The 17,582-nt window shown below is 36.4% G+C and overlaps 1 protein-coding gene across 6 annotated transcripts in view; it reads left to right on the forward strand.

Moving 5' to 3' along the window:
- Positions 1 to 17,582, forward strand: part of NEK10 (NIMA related kinase 10) — a 115,244-nt gene that overhangs the window by 59,996 nt on the left and 37,666 nt on the right. For 5 of the 6 annotated variants that reach the window (XM_080385815.1, XM_080385810.1, XM_080385811.1 and 2 more), the window contains exons 23-25: positions 2,399 to 2,528; positions 3,133 to 3,203; positions 8,527 to 8,740. In XM_080385815.1, the coding sequence (XP_080241941.1) occupies positions 2,399 to 2,528; positions 3,133 to 3,203; positions 8,527 to 8,740 (415 nt within the window). Of the gene's footprint in view, positions 1 to 2,398; positions 2,529 to 3,132; positions 3,204 to 8,526; positions 8,741 to 11,072; positions 12,021 to 17,582 lie in introns of those variants that run through there. The other variant, XM_080385814.1, reaches the window with a different exon arrangement.

Consider the following 17,582-nt stretch of genomic DNA (forward strand, 5'->3'; position numbering starts at 1 on the left):
TGGCAGTGTACAGGAGCAGAACTGGGTACTTTCTCTGCTTGGCATCCCTCAACAGTGTGGATCCAAAAGATGCAACTCGGCTGCAGAACTGTTTTGCTAGTCAACAAGTACTGTACCCCACCCACATTTCTAACTAGCAGATGGTGAGGCAAGCCTGTAGAACATGGTGAGGGATTTTACTACATCTCTAAAAAGTAAATAAATAATATTTGAAAATTCTATTTTAAAATCTAAATTACAGAATTAATTAGCCATGCAAGCATAGCATCGAATAAGTATAGAATTTTATATAAAACTTTCATGGTCATCTTAGATAAATATAACTTCAGTAGTTTGAAGTACTTCTTAAGCATGAGACAGTATTGAAGGTATTGTGCATCCTAATGATCTAAATATTGGACACTTCTGACTAAAGGATTAGGTATGCGTTTAGAACATGAAGTCTTTCATCAGCTTCCAGCTATTATGCATTTGTGTGAAACCATGCTAAAACTACAATCCTGTCAGCACTGTATTCTTCCTGTGATTCCCAAATCATAGTAGTAACAAATAATTTTTTCCTATTCATCAGCCTAATGGGCTGCTGTTTGCTCTGGACATCAAGTTAGGTTCTTCCCTGCTATTCATGAATACAAGATTCTGCAGGCCAGCTCATGGTTGCTTCTGCTTTTCTCCTGATTGTATTCAGCTAATTCTTTCTGTGACTGCTATGCAACTTGCATACTTATACAGATTTTGGCTTGCATAATCTTAGTATGGGATTTGAATATTCTTTAGTTATTTCAAAATAATATTGTAAAACTTTACGTCTCTTTATGCATGAAATTTATCACTGGAATGAAAGATTGTAAAATTCAAGTCAGATTTGTTTTTCTGAATAGGAGCATGCTTAGAACTTATACTAAGACAGGGGCTTTGCCTTATTGAGCTCACCATCTATATGGTAATTTGTAATACTGGTGTTTGCTCTAACAGACACATTTAATACATAAAAATGAAATTTCCACAAAGTCCACTGATGAGTTAGTGTCACAGTGAGTAATAAAGGCAGTCTAATTACAGAAATAGTGTTTTGTTCTAACATGACGTTCAACATCCTGTATTCCCCTCTATGGTTGTATGTACTGGCAGCAGCAAAACTCAAGGAAAATTGCTCATTAGTTTTCACCTAGGAATCTGTATCTTGCTTGATTAATTTCACCAGAAATGTGTGACCTGTCTCTGTCTCTCACTTCCCCACAGTGACATCTGTTCTAACTTTCTGTTCTGTTAAGATCACTTAATTTCTCTTCAGCATAATAGTTTGTCTAGGGGGCCTCATCCCATTTATTTTAAAAATCTGTTTTCTGCACTTTGTACATATCAGCAGCACACTTTCTATCACTATACTTTACCCAGACTATATCATTAATTGAATTTATACAGTGCCTCTCAGTTCCAAAATAAGGTATTTTACCAAAGGTATCTGTAGTATAATCATGAAGTTCATACAGTGGTTCCAAATTCTAAGCTGAAAGGAAAACAGGTGGGTTTTCAAGTTGATTTTATGGATGAGTCAAGTATTTTTTATATCTCTGAATAATTACAGAGAGAAGATGCTAAGTAAAAAAAACCACATTATGTGATATGACCTTTACTTACTGCTAAGACTTGAACTCCAGCATCAGAATATCCCTACTAAAGTAAATTATTATCATCCTGGTTTATGAAAAGTGCTGAGGAAATTAACAGAAGGAAGTGGAGTCTGCTTTGTGCTGAGTCAAAACTGAAATTACTGCCTTCTTCCATTTGCTTTAAATGGATCTTTACAATGGATTTTTTTTTTTTTAATTGTCATTGGCTGGCTGTTGAGTATCCATGTGGCATCTTCATAGGGAATGTATTACAGTAGTTTTCAGAGGATGAAAATGATACAATAAGTAAAGTTTGATTACTCACATTAATAGCAAAATCATACCAATTAGCATTCTAAATATAGGAATCTTATTATATTCTTTCTGTTATCTGAGTTACTAGAGGGTGCGATAAAATAATCTGTTCTCTAGTTGATTTTATTGAAATGCCATTATTGTAAACAAGTTCTGAACGCTGTAGTTAATTTGTATCCATTAAGTCCAAAGACATTATAACATGAAATTAGTGGAAAGGACAAGAACAAATAAACCTCCAGTGTTGTGAGAAGAACTGTGGTAGAAGTGGAAAAGCTATTAATTGTATTTCCACTTAAGAATTTGTGTGGTAAAGGAAGTAACTGCAACCTTTTGAATGTAATTGTGTGTACTCTGAAAATACGTTGTAGTGACTAACTAAATATTGGGTGGTTTAACAAAAAAAAAAAGCAAGCCTACTTCTAGGTGGATTAATTAAACACTTGTGGGTTGCATTGCTTTTTACTTAGCCCTGAAGTTGTAAAGAGTGAGCCGTATGGAGAGAAGGCTGATGTCTGGGCTGCAGGATGCATCCTTTATCAGATGGCAACTCTGAACCCACCGTTTTACAGCACCAATATGCTCTCCTTGGCAGCTAAGGTATCTGAATTTGCCAAATCAACCTACCAATTATTTCTGCATGTGTTCACTAGATCCATGAGAATTTCTCTTTAAGGTTATAGAAACATAATGTGCTCTCTGGTCTGATGTGTGAATAAGCACATTTATCGTTATATGGATTGCTGCCTTGCCACTGTAATTACAAAAATTGCTTCTAAGTGTTAATATATTATTACCTCTCAGACTAATACATTTTTATCATTTTATTTGTTGTTAGGACCTTTAGATATACAAAATTTCTTGATGTACTATAATATTGGATTTTTTTATGGCATAGCGTATTACACCTTAGGATGTGATCATAAATAAAAATAAATAATTGTTTGGATGTTGGTTTTTTTAATGTTTCCCTTACCCAGGTATTGTAGCCCTTTGATCTACAGTGATTATGTACGTTAATGTAGATCCCTGATTAGAAGTGATATTCTGCATTAGAAGATGTGTTCTAAGTTGTTTTGCAACTTAAAAACTGATGATGTAATACCCATCAGGTTGTTTCAAGGAACAATACTTATCCTAGGGGATCTTCAAATGAATAATGAAATATTTTTCTTCAGCTAACTGTAGATTATTTATTTTGCAGATAGTAGGGGCTGCGTATGAACCTGTGCCAGAAGGACTATACTCTGAAAAAGTATCATTTACTATTAAGAGGTAATCACTCATCTGGTTTTATTTCAACAAGCTGCTGAAAAGATGGGTTTTTTTGTATGTTTCCAGCAGTAGTAATCTGACAGTTTGCTGACTTTAGCAACTGCCAGTATTTGTCCCTGAATATTAAATATGTTCTGATTTAAAATAAAACAGAGGTATCTCTTTACCCTGCTAATGATATATGCAATATAATTGTATACATGCAACTGGAAAACTTATGCCGCTATACTCAGCACATTTGTCCAAGCCATTATAGGCTTTATAATCAGTACCGAAGTTTAAGAATAGCAGTGCTGTAGTTAATTGCCTACACATAAATTTTCCCCCTCATGAAAATACAGCATTTTGAGTAATTTTCAAGTGCAGTTTATGGTCAAGGAAATAACCATTTTGCAACATATTATTTGTAGATCACTGTGTGATCCCGTTCATAGTTTTATGTGTTTATTTGACTGATAGAAATATGTTTCCCACTACCTTCTAATCATGTTAACAGGATAGCAGAGATAATACAGTAATGGAGGAAAAGATGAGCCTCTATTTGTTCCACTCACTCATCACATATTTCTCTTAGCTATGGTTACATCTTCCCGGTGATAATGTGTAAGACAAATTATAGAGAGTAAATTGGTGCATTTCTATGAGATTTAGCTCCCTTGATTTTTCCATTTTAGAAAAACTCCACTTAGCACAAACCCCCCTTTTCTTTCTCACTCAGTTGTTGAATTCCATCTAAAAAGCACTTTACTGTACAAAGACTGTAACTTCTTTATACTGTGTTTTATTGTACAAAAAGGTTTCTGTTATTTAAAGACCTTCAAGATGAAGGACAACAATGGAGAGGATAAAAGCTAATAAAATTAACATTTAAGAGGTCCTGAAATGAATTTAATATGTTAAATACTTACATATATTTGTAGTTAGAATAACTGGCTTTATTAATTAATTGCTTGCTATTTAAGAATAATAATCTCAAATAAATGCATCCAGAAAATATCTTCCAGTCACATCAGATCACTGTTGATATGTACTACATTCTCTTAAAATTGTAAACACATCTTTTTCGGTGATTTAGATAAAGTGATCTGGGTCACTGGCCCTCTGTCTTGTCCTTTTCCTTCCTGATAATGATGAGAAACTGTAATAGGAAGTTTTTGAGGGTTTTTCTAAGGCTAGCTATTGGGTTACCTGTGGTTGTGTAGGTTTTGTGGCTGAATTAAACAGGTTCATTGCAAGTCCCATATTATCATGAGACTGGCTGCTATGGAGGCTAAATGGTTTGATTAGATCATTAAATAGGTATTTGCATGAAAATATTAAGTTTTCCAGTTTTTCTATCACATAAGAAAATTTCTCCTTATTTTAATAGCAGTTGGAAGCATAAATTGTTTTTTAAAAAATCATTCTTTTACTATGGGTTAATCCTTAGATGAAATACTACTTTTGGGTTTTTGCTTATGCTTTGTGAGATACTTAGAAAGAAAAAAGAACATTAAAGAAAAACAGTAATAATGCGATTTTACTTATAATATAGATGAGGAAACATTAACAGAATTTAAGAAGTTATTTCCAAGTGACTGAAGTATAACACATATTCAAAGATGAATGTGATAAACACAAAAAATATTTATTGATAATGATTAGAGAAAACGTTAAAAGCTTCATTTTGCAACTGTAAATTTGCATTAGTATTATCATTATTCAGTATTGTTATTACTAAAATACATGGATTTTAATAAAATGGATTAAGCTATAAAAGAAAGATCTAGAATCTTAATCATCAAAGAGTTGTTTAGTCATAAATCATTTATTTCTAGATGCATGGGAAATTGATTTAGGACTTATCAGAAATCTTTTATAGCTCACATTGTTCTTGGAAATTTTGACCAATTTCAGTGGATTAAAATAATAACTTAAAAAGCAAAAATCAACATTTCTTAAGGGTGAAAAACTTACATGTGTTTACAGGAAATATATAATTGTGAATAAAACAGATTAACAAAGTTATAAAAATTAATGGGAGAAATAAAAGGATTTGAGCAAATTTAAACAAAAAAGATTAAAATCAAGAAGTTCAAGTAATATAAAATATTTTCAAAACTGCTACTTTACATGCAGTTATGCTTATTTAGAAAGGTGCAGTTTTAGAAATAATAAAACCATTCTGTGACATTTTCTTTAAAGAGCAGCCTTGGGTTAATCTTCAGCTGGTCAATAGTACTCTGCAGGGCAAAGTAAATGATCAGGTTCACTGGACTTAACAGATTTAAGACAGTTTATGGGACATGCAGAACTGTCCCTATCAGCTTTTATGTCCTACATTATGTACAAAATATTCTGAGGACTTAAAAATAGATGTGACAGTATATTATTACTGTTACTAAAGAGCTACCTAGGGTGCCTGAGAGAAGAACCATAGAACTGTAAAGTAATTTAGGTTGGAAGGCATCCCTGGAGGTCAGCTAGTCCATCTGCTCAAAACAGATACAATTACATCTCATTGCTCACTGCTCAGGGTCTTGTCTAACCAAGTTCTGATCTTGAAGACAGAAATCCAACAACTTCTCTGGGCCCTCTTTAGTGCTAGTCTGCCCTTGTGATTAAAAGTAGTAGTAGCAGGAATAGTAATAATAGTAATAATCCTTATATTTAATCAGACTTTCCTGTGTTCTAACTTGTGTCTATTGCCTCTTGCCCTATCGCTGTGCACCTCTGAGAAGGATCTGGTTCCATCTTTTCTGTACCCTCACATTATGTAGATAACAATCAGATCTCTGTGTAGGTGGCCCAGGTCCTAACACCAGCCCTACCCCACATATCAGCTGATCCCTGCAATCTGGTGTTCACAAACCTTTTGAGAATGCATGTCATCCAATCAACTAGGTCATTAATAAAGACATTAAACAGTACTGGCACAGTATCAGTCATTGGAAGGTGCTACTTTCAGCCACCAGCTAGACTTTGTACTGCTGATGACATCTCTTTGAGACGGGAAGTTGAGCCAATTATCTCCTACCTTTTAGGCCTGTGGGTACTGGGAGACACTGTGTCAAAGGGATTGCTAAAATAACGTTACTCACAGCATATACTGCTCTCCTCTTGTCCACAGAGCCAGTAATCTCTTACAGAACAATCAGGCTAGCCAGGTATGACTGCTGTTTGGTAAATCCATCCTGGCTGTTCCCACTTGCCTTCTTGTCCTTTGTGTGCTTAGAAATTACTTCCAGGGGAATTTGCTCGATTATTTTCCCAGGGACTGAGGTGAAGCTGACTGGCTAGTGCCTTCCTAGATTCTCCCTCTTGCTCTTCTTGGATATGCATGTGATATTCAACTTTTTCCAGTCTTGGGGAACCTCCCTCTGATCCTTTCAGACATGACGGATAGTGGCATTGACCAGTTGCATCAGCACCCTCAGGCTCATCTCATCTGCTCCCATGGGCTTGTGCATGTCCAATTGGCTTAAATGCTTTCATTGTATTTTTTTCTGCTGTGTGGTAATGCTTCATTCTCATGGATTCTACAGGTAGGCACAGAGATCTGAAACACTTAAGGCCAAAGTTTCCCAGTGGAAACGGAACCAAAAAAGGCATTGAGTGCACCAGCCTTTGCCATGTACTTTGTTACTAGGTTGCATAGTGGGTCCACATTTTCCTTAGCCTTTCTTTTGTTGTCAGAAGGTCTTGCTTCTTCTTTCCACATCCATTGCTGGTTTCAGCTCCAGCTGAGCTTTGGCTTTCCTGACTCCATCCCTGCTTCCTATATGCAGCAGTTCTTGTGCTTTGAGTTGTCCCTGAAGATTAGTTAGGCTCTCCCAAGCTTTCCCTTTGCCTTTCAGGGCAGCCTTCCATGAGATTCTACCAGGAAGATCCCTGAACAGAGTGAATTCTGCTCTTCTGAAGTCCTGTGTTGTAACTATCCAATCTGTCTTTCTCACTTCTCTCAGGATTTTGAACTCCAGTTTGATGGTTGCTGTAGATGAGGCTGCTATTGATCTTTACATCCCTTCATATCCTTGTTTGTGAGGAACAGGTCTGGCAGATCACCTTTGCTTGTTAGCTTCTGAATCAGCTGCACCAAGGAATTGTCATCTACAGATTCCAGAAATCTCCTGATTGCTGCACTCAGCTGTATACTCCATCAGCAGATATCAGGGCAGTTAATAGGTGCCATGAGTATGAGTGCGTGCAATCATGAAGCTTCCTCCATCTGTCCCACAAAAGCTTCATTGACTTCCTATTTGTTTTTGAGTGGTTTGCAGCAGGCGTGTACCACAGTGTCACCATGTTGGTGTGTTCCTATGATCTTTACCCCTAAGCTCTTGACTACACACAGCCAGGTGCTGGACTGCAGGTTGCATCCACCCTGACTTGAGCCTTTCCCCTGCACTGGATGAATTGAGAACACCACCTCAGCCCTCTGCCCTTCACATTTGACCAGTGCTCTGTAGTCACTTTCAGTGTGTTCAGGTAGAGTCACTCATACCCGTATGAATCAGCAGTAAGGCATAATAGCCCAATGGCCAGGTGAGTCTTGGTAGTGTCTCCACAATGTCCTGAATCCAAGCACCCCACAAGCAATAGGGTTCGCAATCACCAAATCAGATGGTTGCCTTGTTCCCTCAGTCTCAAATGACTTGTCATCTGCTGCTTCTTATTTGTGATGTGAATACTTGTATCCGATTCACCTGGCTCTGATGTGTCCTCTCTTAGTCTTGTTCTTTCTCACCGGTTCCTAGGCTACTATATCTGTTCTGTAATTGTTTATCAGTAGTCAGAGGAAAAACCTTCCTTCCACTGGCAGAAGTCACAAGTCTCCAGATTACCTCCTCTTAGTAGCCTCCATCCACTGCTCCTTTGAGGGTAATCTCTAGATTTCCCCCCTTTGTATTGTTTGGGGGTCTCATCTCTGCAAAGATCTTGTCATTCTCCTGCAAATCCTCCTGACAGTACACTCATCGCCTTCACAGCTGCTTTGTCCAGCGGTGCAGCACCATGACAGAGCACAGTCCCCACAACGGAGACCAATGTCTCCTACAGCCCCAGGAAGAGGCACCAGGCACTCCCTAGTGTGTCAGGCAGCAGCCCCCCACTGCAGTTCTGTCTGGGTCAGTGCTGAGGATAATTGTTCCAGCTGATGCCGACTGTGCTCTGTGGTGTGGCAACACCAAGGCTGCACAGTGTCAAACTGTCCCATGCAGGCCTGAGCAGAGGGCTGGTCACCATGACTTGGTAAATACCAGATACCAGCAGAGGAATGCAGTGGTAGTAAACAGTTTTTTAGAAAGAAGTAATTAGCTTTCATTAGAGAATGGTCTTTCTGTAGATGCTTGACTCCTGATGCAGAAGCACGTCCAGACATAGTGGAGGTCAGCTCGCTGCTGTCTGATGTGATGATGAAATACCTGGATGCTTTATCCACCTCCCATCTCATGTTGGAGAAGAAACTGGATCGGGAGAGGAGACGAACCCAGAGGTACTTCATGGAGGCTAATCGAAATGCAGTAACTTATCACCATCAGCTTTCCGTTTTATCACAAGTAAGTATATGTATTAGGCTTTATTTTTTCTTATCATTGTTTGCCATTTCCAAGAAAATAAGGTACAACAAAGCAGAAAATAAATAAAAATGAAAAGACTCATCCTCTTAGGACATTTTTCCATGCAGGCTCTTTAATTTATTTTTAACAAGGTATTAATTCATTTTTTGTGGACATGCTTATGCAGGAAAAATAACAGTATCTTAAAACCCAATATCATTCTGTGTTGGAAAATGGCATTGTTATGGAGATGCTTGCAGTTTTGATAGTATCTGATAATGTTTAATTATTACTGCACTCTAGTGAGTCGTTTGTGAATAGGAGAATATACACTTGGCTAGGGTGGAACAAATGGATAATCTTGTGTATGCTTCACGAACAATGACACCTAGAAAATGGAACCTACACAGGTATAATTTTTAATTATAGATTGCTAAATAAAGAACAGTGATGCTGTTAAAGTATTTGCTCATGCTTTCTTGCTGCCTGATAAAGTTCTGCAGAAATACTTCTTAAAATTCTTCCATTTGCTTCAGGCTGTATTTTAAGCACTCTTTATGAAGAACATTGGTATTTTAAATAATGAACCAAACTTGTATATGCTCTCAGAGAATTTACTTAAAAAAATACAAGGACAATGTTTTTGTGTAGCAAAAGCTCTCTGTGAAAATTATTGTTACGGTAATTATGAAGCAGTTATAATTTGCACGACTATTGTATCTCTCTTAGATTCTTTTTATCAGGGCTCAGGAGTTTGCACTGGAGAACCTCTGTGTAGGAAAAAGATTTTCAGGAGCACCTGGTCCCACGCTCAGGGATTTTTTTTTTTTTTTAAATATGTTTGTCTTCATCACCTTCCTGCCCAAACATGACTTGTAGAAACTGTTTATAATTTTTTTTAGTAGTTTTTTTACCTATCAGTCCAAGATCATTATCTGTATTATACAATTTTTTTTTTCAATAAAAAGGATGCCAAAACCTTCAAGATAAACCTTAACAAACCGCTGTAATTTGAAATGTAAACACTACTGAGATGAAGGAAAGATACAGAATAGGATTTATAACTTAAAACAGTAAGAGCAATTATTTTTCATGTTTTTTGAGTTTTCTTACCCTACACATTTGGAAGCTTGTTGTATGTTGTTATTTTTTCGTATCTTGCTACAGTTGTTCTTAAGAGCTATAGTTATAGTGCATAACTGTGATGAAATTTGCAAAAAAATGTACTACGGATGGAAAGCTGCTTGATTTGGGATTTCAATGCAGTTATCCTATCTTTGAGAGAAAAGTGACCTATTCAGGCATTTGTAAGGTATGATAGAACTAATAGTTTTACACTGAAGTTAGAGTACTTCTGTTTTGTATAAATACTTGGAAAATACACCTACATAACAAACAAGAAGGAAAAATCCTCTGTATTTGGGGGGATAAGGGCTGGTCTTCTCAAGGAAGGAATACTATAATTCTAGTTCCACTCCAATGGATATTTTATTATGTATATTAAAAGAACAACAGGAGGATCCGACAAAGATCCAGAACACTGCAGAAGCTGAGGGGAGTATGGCTCGGTAGTGATATGTGGAAGACCTAATTGTGTGCCCATGCCGTACAAAAGATAGAACAAATCAGGCTAGGATCTTTCAAATTTCAGAGGAGTGCTACAAGGCTTAGAAAGAGAAGGAGCAATAACATGGCTTGTTGAGGTAATGAAGGAAAATTTTAGGAAGTTGGAAGATTTCTAATAAGGAGAATAATTATTCCTGAAAAGTGTGACTTTTGAAAAAAAGGAAATATTCTGACTAAAAGTACTGGGAAGAATTTCAAGCAGCTGTTCATGAAATAAAAACTATGTGAGGTATGGACAACCTAATTCATCTCAGTCAAGGCCCCAGCAATTCCACAGCCAAGTAATTTGTCATTTTTTCATGGTGTCAGAGAATTCAGTGTTTCTGCCACGTAGTTCAGTGTTTTGTTGAAGCCAGCTATCTTATGCTTTGTTTTCTCTCTGCTAAAATATACTTATGGCCTTCTTTTTCATCCCGGTTGTGTCATATTGTGAACGTTTCTGAAATAAAGAACGTACTTTCTGTCCTGGTTTATGGAACTAAGCACAGAGATTTTTTGGAGCCAGAGTGGCATCTGTTTTATAAGTAGTTTGACCGGTATGGAAGCTGATAAGTAGGCAATTGAAAGGCAGGTCTGTAGATGATGCAGAAGTGTAGTTGCCTCGCCTGGCAAGTATAGCATAAAATCCATACTTTAAAATAATGTTAGTAAAGAAAATCATTATCAGCTCCCCACATAAATTTTTGTCTTTCCTTGTTTTCCATAGAAATTGTTGATGTAAGAACAGAAGCAGATGTAGAGATGAAAGGTCTCTAATAAGAGTTAGTGTGCTCAGTTCTGAAAGGTTAAGGTTGCTGATGTAACACAGGGTACAGAGGACCCAAACAAGTAATAACAACAGTGGTAAGTATCTCTCACATAGTACCTTTCATTTCAAGGTGGTCAACATTATATTTTCATGCTTTGGGTAGGAAAAAGTGGAGGGGAAGAAGGTAGTTTGTGTAAAGTCACCAAACAGACCAGTGGTAAGGCTGAGTTTTCTGTGTTCCAAGCCAAATCTGAGTGTCAAAACAGTAGTTTATTTAATGAATATTTTCCTTTAAAGAGATGAGTAGTCAAATAGTAATTTGATTACTTTTTTGAGGTATATAGATTTGAAAAAAATTAGATATTATTTTGGCTGTTTGCAAAAAGCTGAAAATAAGTAACTTCTATTACTTAGGAAACATAAGTTTGATTACGTGGGCATCATCCATTGTTTCATTTACTGCATATATTTTAACTCAGAAATAATGCTTTGAAGCCCTTGATAAGCCAGCATGTTCACATACTGTTTGAAATATAAATAGAACAATGTTTTTCTCCTTGCCAGATTTTTAAATGTAAAATATCACCATACCTAAAACAATATAGAATGATGAATATTGAGATCTGTCTATATTTTGAATGTGGGAGAGAAAACTGTGAGCTTTATAATCAGAGTCTGTCAGCTAAAAATATATAACAAAATATGAGCCATTTGCACCTCCTGCTGCTCTCAGAGAATGTATTAAAAATGGGCAGATGTGAAAGACTACCTGGCTGATCAGAATAACTTCCTTTTCTCAATTCCTGAAGTTCTGATCTGTGCATATGGCACGTGTTCTGTCACATTCTTTCTCTACACCAGGTTTTTGTAATAATGTGTTTGTGAATTTAAGCTTATTTTAATTTTTTAATTATTTTATTAATTAATTTAATTATTTTAATTAATTTATTAATAATGTCCCTAGAATACACATTTTATTTTTAAATCCATACATGCAAATCCATGTATTCAAATGTAGTTCCCAATTATGCAGAGTAATGTGAGACTAAGATGCTTAGATAATGGAAAAGTAGGTTCAACTTTTGCTTCTGCGTGTAGTGCAATTCTACGGAGTGGCTCCGTAGGCTAATAGGGTGTCAGGGCTAATAGGGTGTCAGGGCTAATAGGGTGTCAGAAGTCATTAACAGTCTGAACTGTCTGAGCAAGTCACAGCTTGGTCTCAGCTGGTACATTTAGGTCACCATTAGCTGCGTGCTTTGTCCTAAATGTCCAAATGCATGAGAATGCTTATTAGCAAGGTTGCTCTCTGCATCTTCCTGGTTTTGCATTTGAACTGGTAAGTCTTCTCCTAACCCAGCAGGCTGAAGAGCATGGCATAGAGACCATCTTGATAGGATTTTTAGCTGCAGGTCAATACTGGCCCTCCCAGACCTAGATCTGCAGGTATCAAGGTATTACACTTCTGGTGGACTAAGATGCTACTGCTAGGAGACACATTCTGATTCATATTCTGCTTACAGGCAGCTTGGTTACAGCCTGTGCTAAGAAACTTGCCTGCCTCTCTCTTGCAGAAGCAGTTCAAATATTTATTGGCTAAGAGTAGTGAAAGAAGCAGTATAGCTGTTTTCAGACAGGGCTAAAGAGCCTGGCCAGACCTGAAATAGCTGATGCAGTTTCCTGTCTTCCATCTGCGGCATAAACCTTCATAATCTACCTGTAGATAATTAAAAGTAGATTGTATTATGTCTTTTCTAAATTGGTTTGGAAACATTAATGTTGTATTTAAAGTCTTGAGAAACATTGGGATGTCTTTATATGTCCCTTCTATCACTAATTCCCTAACGTAAATAACTGTGAAGCATTTTGTAGGAATACCTGTAAATACAGAGCATGATACAGCTGCCACTCTTCGTTATCCACAAGAATGGATTTTCTTTATCCCAATCTTCTTCATCTGCTGGGATGCGTGGCCAAGAAGGGAAGGATTAAACATTATGGTTTAAGAAACCTTACTTTTGTAACCACCCTGCAGGCTACTAGCAACTCTTGTAATTAAAAGCTACCACCAATTTACCCAAGTTTTTAGAAGAAATGAGGACAGGGTCACAGCTACCTGAAAGGCAAAAAAACCACAAAATGATTTAACTGTGTTTTCACTGAGTCATTTCCCCCATACCCAAGGTCAGTTCTGCACTATTGGCAGTTGTCTCACTATAATCAGTTAGTTTCTGAGCATCACCACATGCATTACAAAGTACTGCTTAATTAGCTATTCAATTGGAATTAATATATTTTTTTTGTTAACTCAGAACAAGACATAAAGATTGGAATAATATTAATTTTAATTTATTTTCTTCTTTCTGTTTAGCTATATGTTTTGGTCAATTCAGCCAATAAATGCATAACTTTTTTTTCCTTAAAACAACTGTGAATGCAGGAATTGCTTTTGTATTGGTTGAAGCAAAGAGTATGTTTGGTTCTAAAACACTTAGAATGCAACAGGTTATTAATATTGCAATTTACATTAGGTTAGAATATTAAATTCCTATTTTTATTAAAATTATCTTTAAAAAAGTTTTTAAAAATGTTATTGAAAATTGGGTGATAGTGCCTGTCTGTACAGTGCTGTAATCCATTCCCATTGCTTTGGAAAAGAGTGAGGACTCAGAATGTCATGAAAGCTGAGCATTCCACAAATTTCTTTCTTCTACCCTTCACTCCATTCATTTTCTTCTGACACCATTCTGTTTCAGTGTTTATATAGCAGGTACTGGAATTACAGTTTAGGGGTTAGAAATGTTAGTGTGATAAGAAGGAACTAACCTTTTTAGATTGATACTATTTATGCTTGGAGAATAAAAGAATATGCAAAAACTTTTGCAGGTAAAATATTTTTGAGAGTTGCTGAATGTAGGAAATAGTCACAGCCAAGTTAATACCTGTGAAAATGGGTGATCAAACTATTAATGACAAATCCATAATGTACTGAATTCAGCTTCAATTTGTTAGCACATCATAGTACTTTAATAGAATTAGAGAATATAAGGCAGGAAGAGTTGTCAGAGATTATCTTGTCCACCTCCAAGCCTTAGAGCTACCTGTCACTCCTGACACTCCTTGTGTTTGACCAGTCAGTCATAAAAATGTCAAGTGATAGAAAGTCTCTCCCCAGGCAAACTATGCCAAATTAGGGAACAGTTTGGAACCAGCAGAAATGCAAAAACTGTCTTTACAGTCAGAATTGCATGTATGAATGAGTCTTGGTTTTTTTCCATCTGAAGATAACATCTGGAAAACCATGAGGATGCCTGAAGCACTGTCAGAAGATAACTGGAAATCCTGAGCATACCCATAGCACGTATACATGATGCTATATACTGTATCTGCAGTTAGTCTGGTGCTTTCAGAAGATGTTGGTCATGCTTTGTATGCCTGACAGAGTAGATGTGTTATATATGTCTTGTTTCCAGGAGATATTAGATGAACAAATGCATGTGCACATGTGGGATGTAAATGACACTTGAAATTTTCAGACCCACTCTTAGATGTCATATAAGTGCTCTGAGAGCACTAAGTCCAAAATATCTCCAGAATGCTGCATTTACTGAGCACATGCAAACCTGGTACATAGCATATGAACACTTATTTCTCTCTGCACGATCCCAGATCGATGCAATAGTTGAACACTTAATTACTGTTAGGTGGTCTTAACATTTAACCTGAATTTTACTTGCTACAGCTTGTGCTGCTTACTTTTTGTCCTCCCCACAGCTGAAATAGGTAGGAGTTATTTCTTTTCTCTTATATATTGTATCTCCCCTTTGTATTATTTTTTCCTTTGGGCTGAATGATCAAATTTCAGCAGTCTTACATTGTAAGTCATGTTTTGTAGACCTCTAATTTTTCTTATTTCTCCCCTTGCCTGCCTTTCTACGTTTTTAAGGATAGTGTTCAAAACTGGACTCATTTACTCCAGCCGAGAACCATATTGGTACCAAGTAGAAAGGCTATGGTGTTCTTAGGGATGATTGCCTTCTGTATACATCCTAGTATGATGTTTACCTTTTCCTAACAGCATGGTATCATTGAGTCATATTCTGTTTCTAAGCCACCAAAACCCGCATATCTTTTCCTGCAGAGCTGCCGCCTGACCAGTCCTTCCCCAGTCTGTGCATTTGTACAGTTGTTTTTCTCTGCTCGTAGAACTTTGCATTCTCCATATTTAAACTTCATCAGTTCTTTAAGTTTCTCCAGTTTCTCAAAACTTTCTTTGACACCTATCGTCACTTGCATTGACACAACTCTGTGTATGATGTATATGCTGTAATATGATAGATGATGTGAATGTATCACACTCTAGGCACATTTAATAGGCACTCTATCTATCCCATTATGCAGATTATCATTGTAATTCAGTGAAAACATTGAATGACTTTGGAGCAAGGTGAGAAGCCATTCTGAAAAACTATGCTCGCTACCCAGTTTCAATTTAAAAAACTCTCGAAGTAGTTACCAAGTTAGGAATAAGTTTTATGGTCAATTATACAGCCAACTGACTGTGATTTTTGTCTAGGTTACACTTCCCTAGCTTTTTTGTAAGATATTGTAAGAAACATTGTCAAAACCCTTACTAAAACAATTATAAATGACAGTTCCTTCTTGTTCCTAATGCATAAAAGCTGTTACTTTGTTACAGAAAGAAATATGTTGGTTTAGTATGTTTTTTCTTCCTGACAATTTCATGTTACCTGTTACTCATTTTATTGCTATCTTGTAGTTTTTACAAATAATTTTATAGTGGAAGTAGTTCTATTTTTTTTTTCTGAAATAAAAATTAAATTGACTAGTATAATGCTGTAATTACTTGTCTCTAATAAAGAAGATTAAACACTGTTTGCAAATGCTACTAAGGAGCTCTATATTTCTTGAAGGCAGAAAAGTTAATTCTTCAGGATAGCAATATGGCAAAATGGAGCTAAACAAAAGAGCAATATTATTTTTAAGAGTAGCTAAATCTTTTTTTTTTTTTTTTTTTATTTTGACAGTGTTAATTCCTGTTTATAAAAGATTAGATTCCTGTTGGAGCTCAAAAAGACCAGTTTAAATTTCACTTCTCCAAAAATGAAGTGTATCTGATTTTATAGTGGTAGTGCTGACCAGTGAAGAGAGAGAATAGTGCAAGTATACAGATGTGGATGAAGTGTCTCAGCTTGTAGACAAAGGTTTTTTCTTTATGACCGGGACACAGATTTCAAGTGTTTCTAGAGACGCTTTTGCTCAGTCACAAAAGAAGATGAATCCTGGAAGAAAATTTAATTGGTTCAGGATTTGAATATATTTTGCACAGGAACTCTTTTCCCTTTAGATTTCTTTTTGAAATGTGTTTGTTTATACTAAAGGCAGATTTTCTGTCAACGAAGGTGGCAAACAATCTGATTGTGGGGAAACTGAGGCAGTAGTTTATTACGAAAATGTAATAATATACTGGATCAACTGATGAAGCCTCCAGAAAGATTTGTAAAATACTGGACTCGAAAATCAAGTGTGTACGTATGAGCACAGTTCAAATGAATGTGTATCAACCTAACTCATGTTTGAGTGTTTGTGATGTTTTGAATATCCCCTTGTTTCACAGGTTTCTTAAAAAGCTAAGTATCTGTCTTTCTGCTTATCTGAACGAAGTCTCTCCAAGACTCTGAGGTGTAGAAATGGTTGTTTCAAGGTGTTGGAGAAAACTTTCTCCATGCTTTTCTCACAAAATTATGTTCTTTATCTCCTTATATCTTTATGTAGGTCCTTATGGTCCCACTCCAATGCTGAGCAGAAGTAGCATTGAACTCACATGCCAGGCTCCTCCAGTTGGGATACTTTTGTCCTCCTAAATTAGTCAGGTGGCCTACTCAAAAAAGAAACAACAGTATATTATCTCACTTTTGAAAATCATTAGCTATTTTCTAGGTAGGGCAAAATATATCACAGGAAATTTATTTGTTACTCTCAGATCAGTGATGAAATACTGTAGTTCTGTATGTTCAGGTATTATGTAAATGAACCAGATTTTATTTTATAGACAGGTTATAGCTTTACAATTTATAGAACTGCTTTAAGGCTTTAGGATATGTTTCACTGATCTCTGAACAGTTTCTGTGGCAGGTCTGATGACTATTTTTGTCATGAGAGCTACAGAATTCAGTTCATGCATTTCAAACAGGTTTCCTTTTTTGATGTGGCAGCTAGATCTGACACCAATTGCTAACAGCATGCCTTTCTGATCTTCTTCCCCCTTAGCTCCACCTGATTTACAAGTTATTGTTAACAATTGGTCATTTGAGTGTAAGGCTCAGTACTGGCGATGTCGAAAGGAGATTTAAGTTTGAAATCTCCATGCGGTTTGACCCTTCTGTCTCTTTACTTTGTTTTCTTTTATGTGGAACAGGTGAATTGGTTCTTTTCAAGGGCACAGTGAGC

The sequence above is a fragment of the Falco punctatus genome (genome assembly GCF_963210335.1).
Source record: "Falco punctatus genome assembly, chromosome: 4".
NCBI classification, from domain to species: Eukaryota; Metazoa; Chordata; class Aves; order Falconiformes; family Falconidae; genus Falco; species Falco punctatus.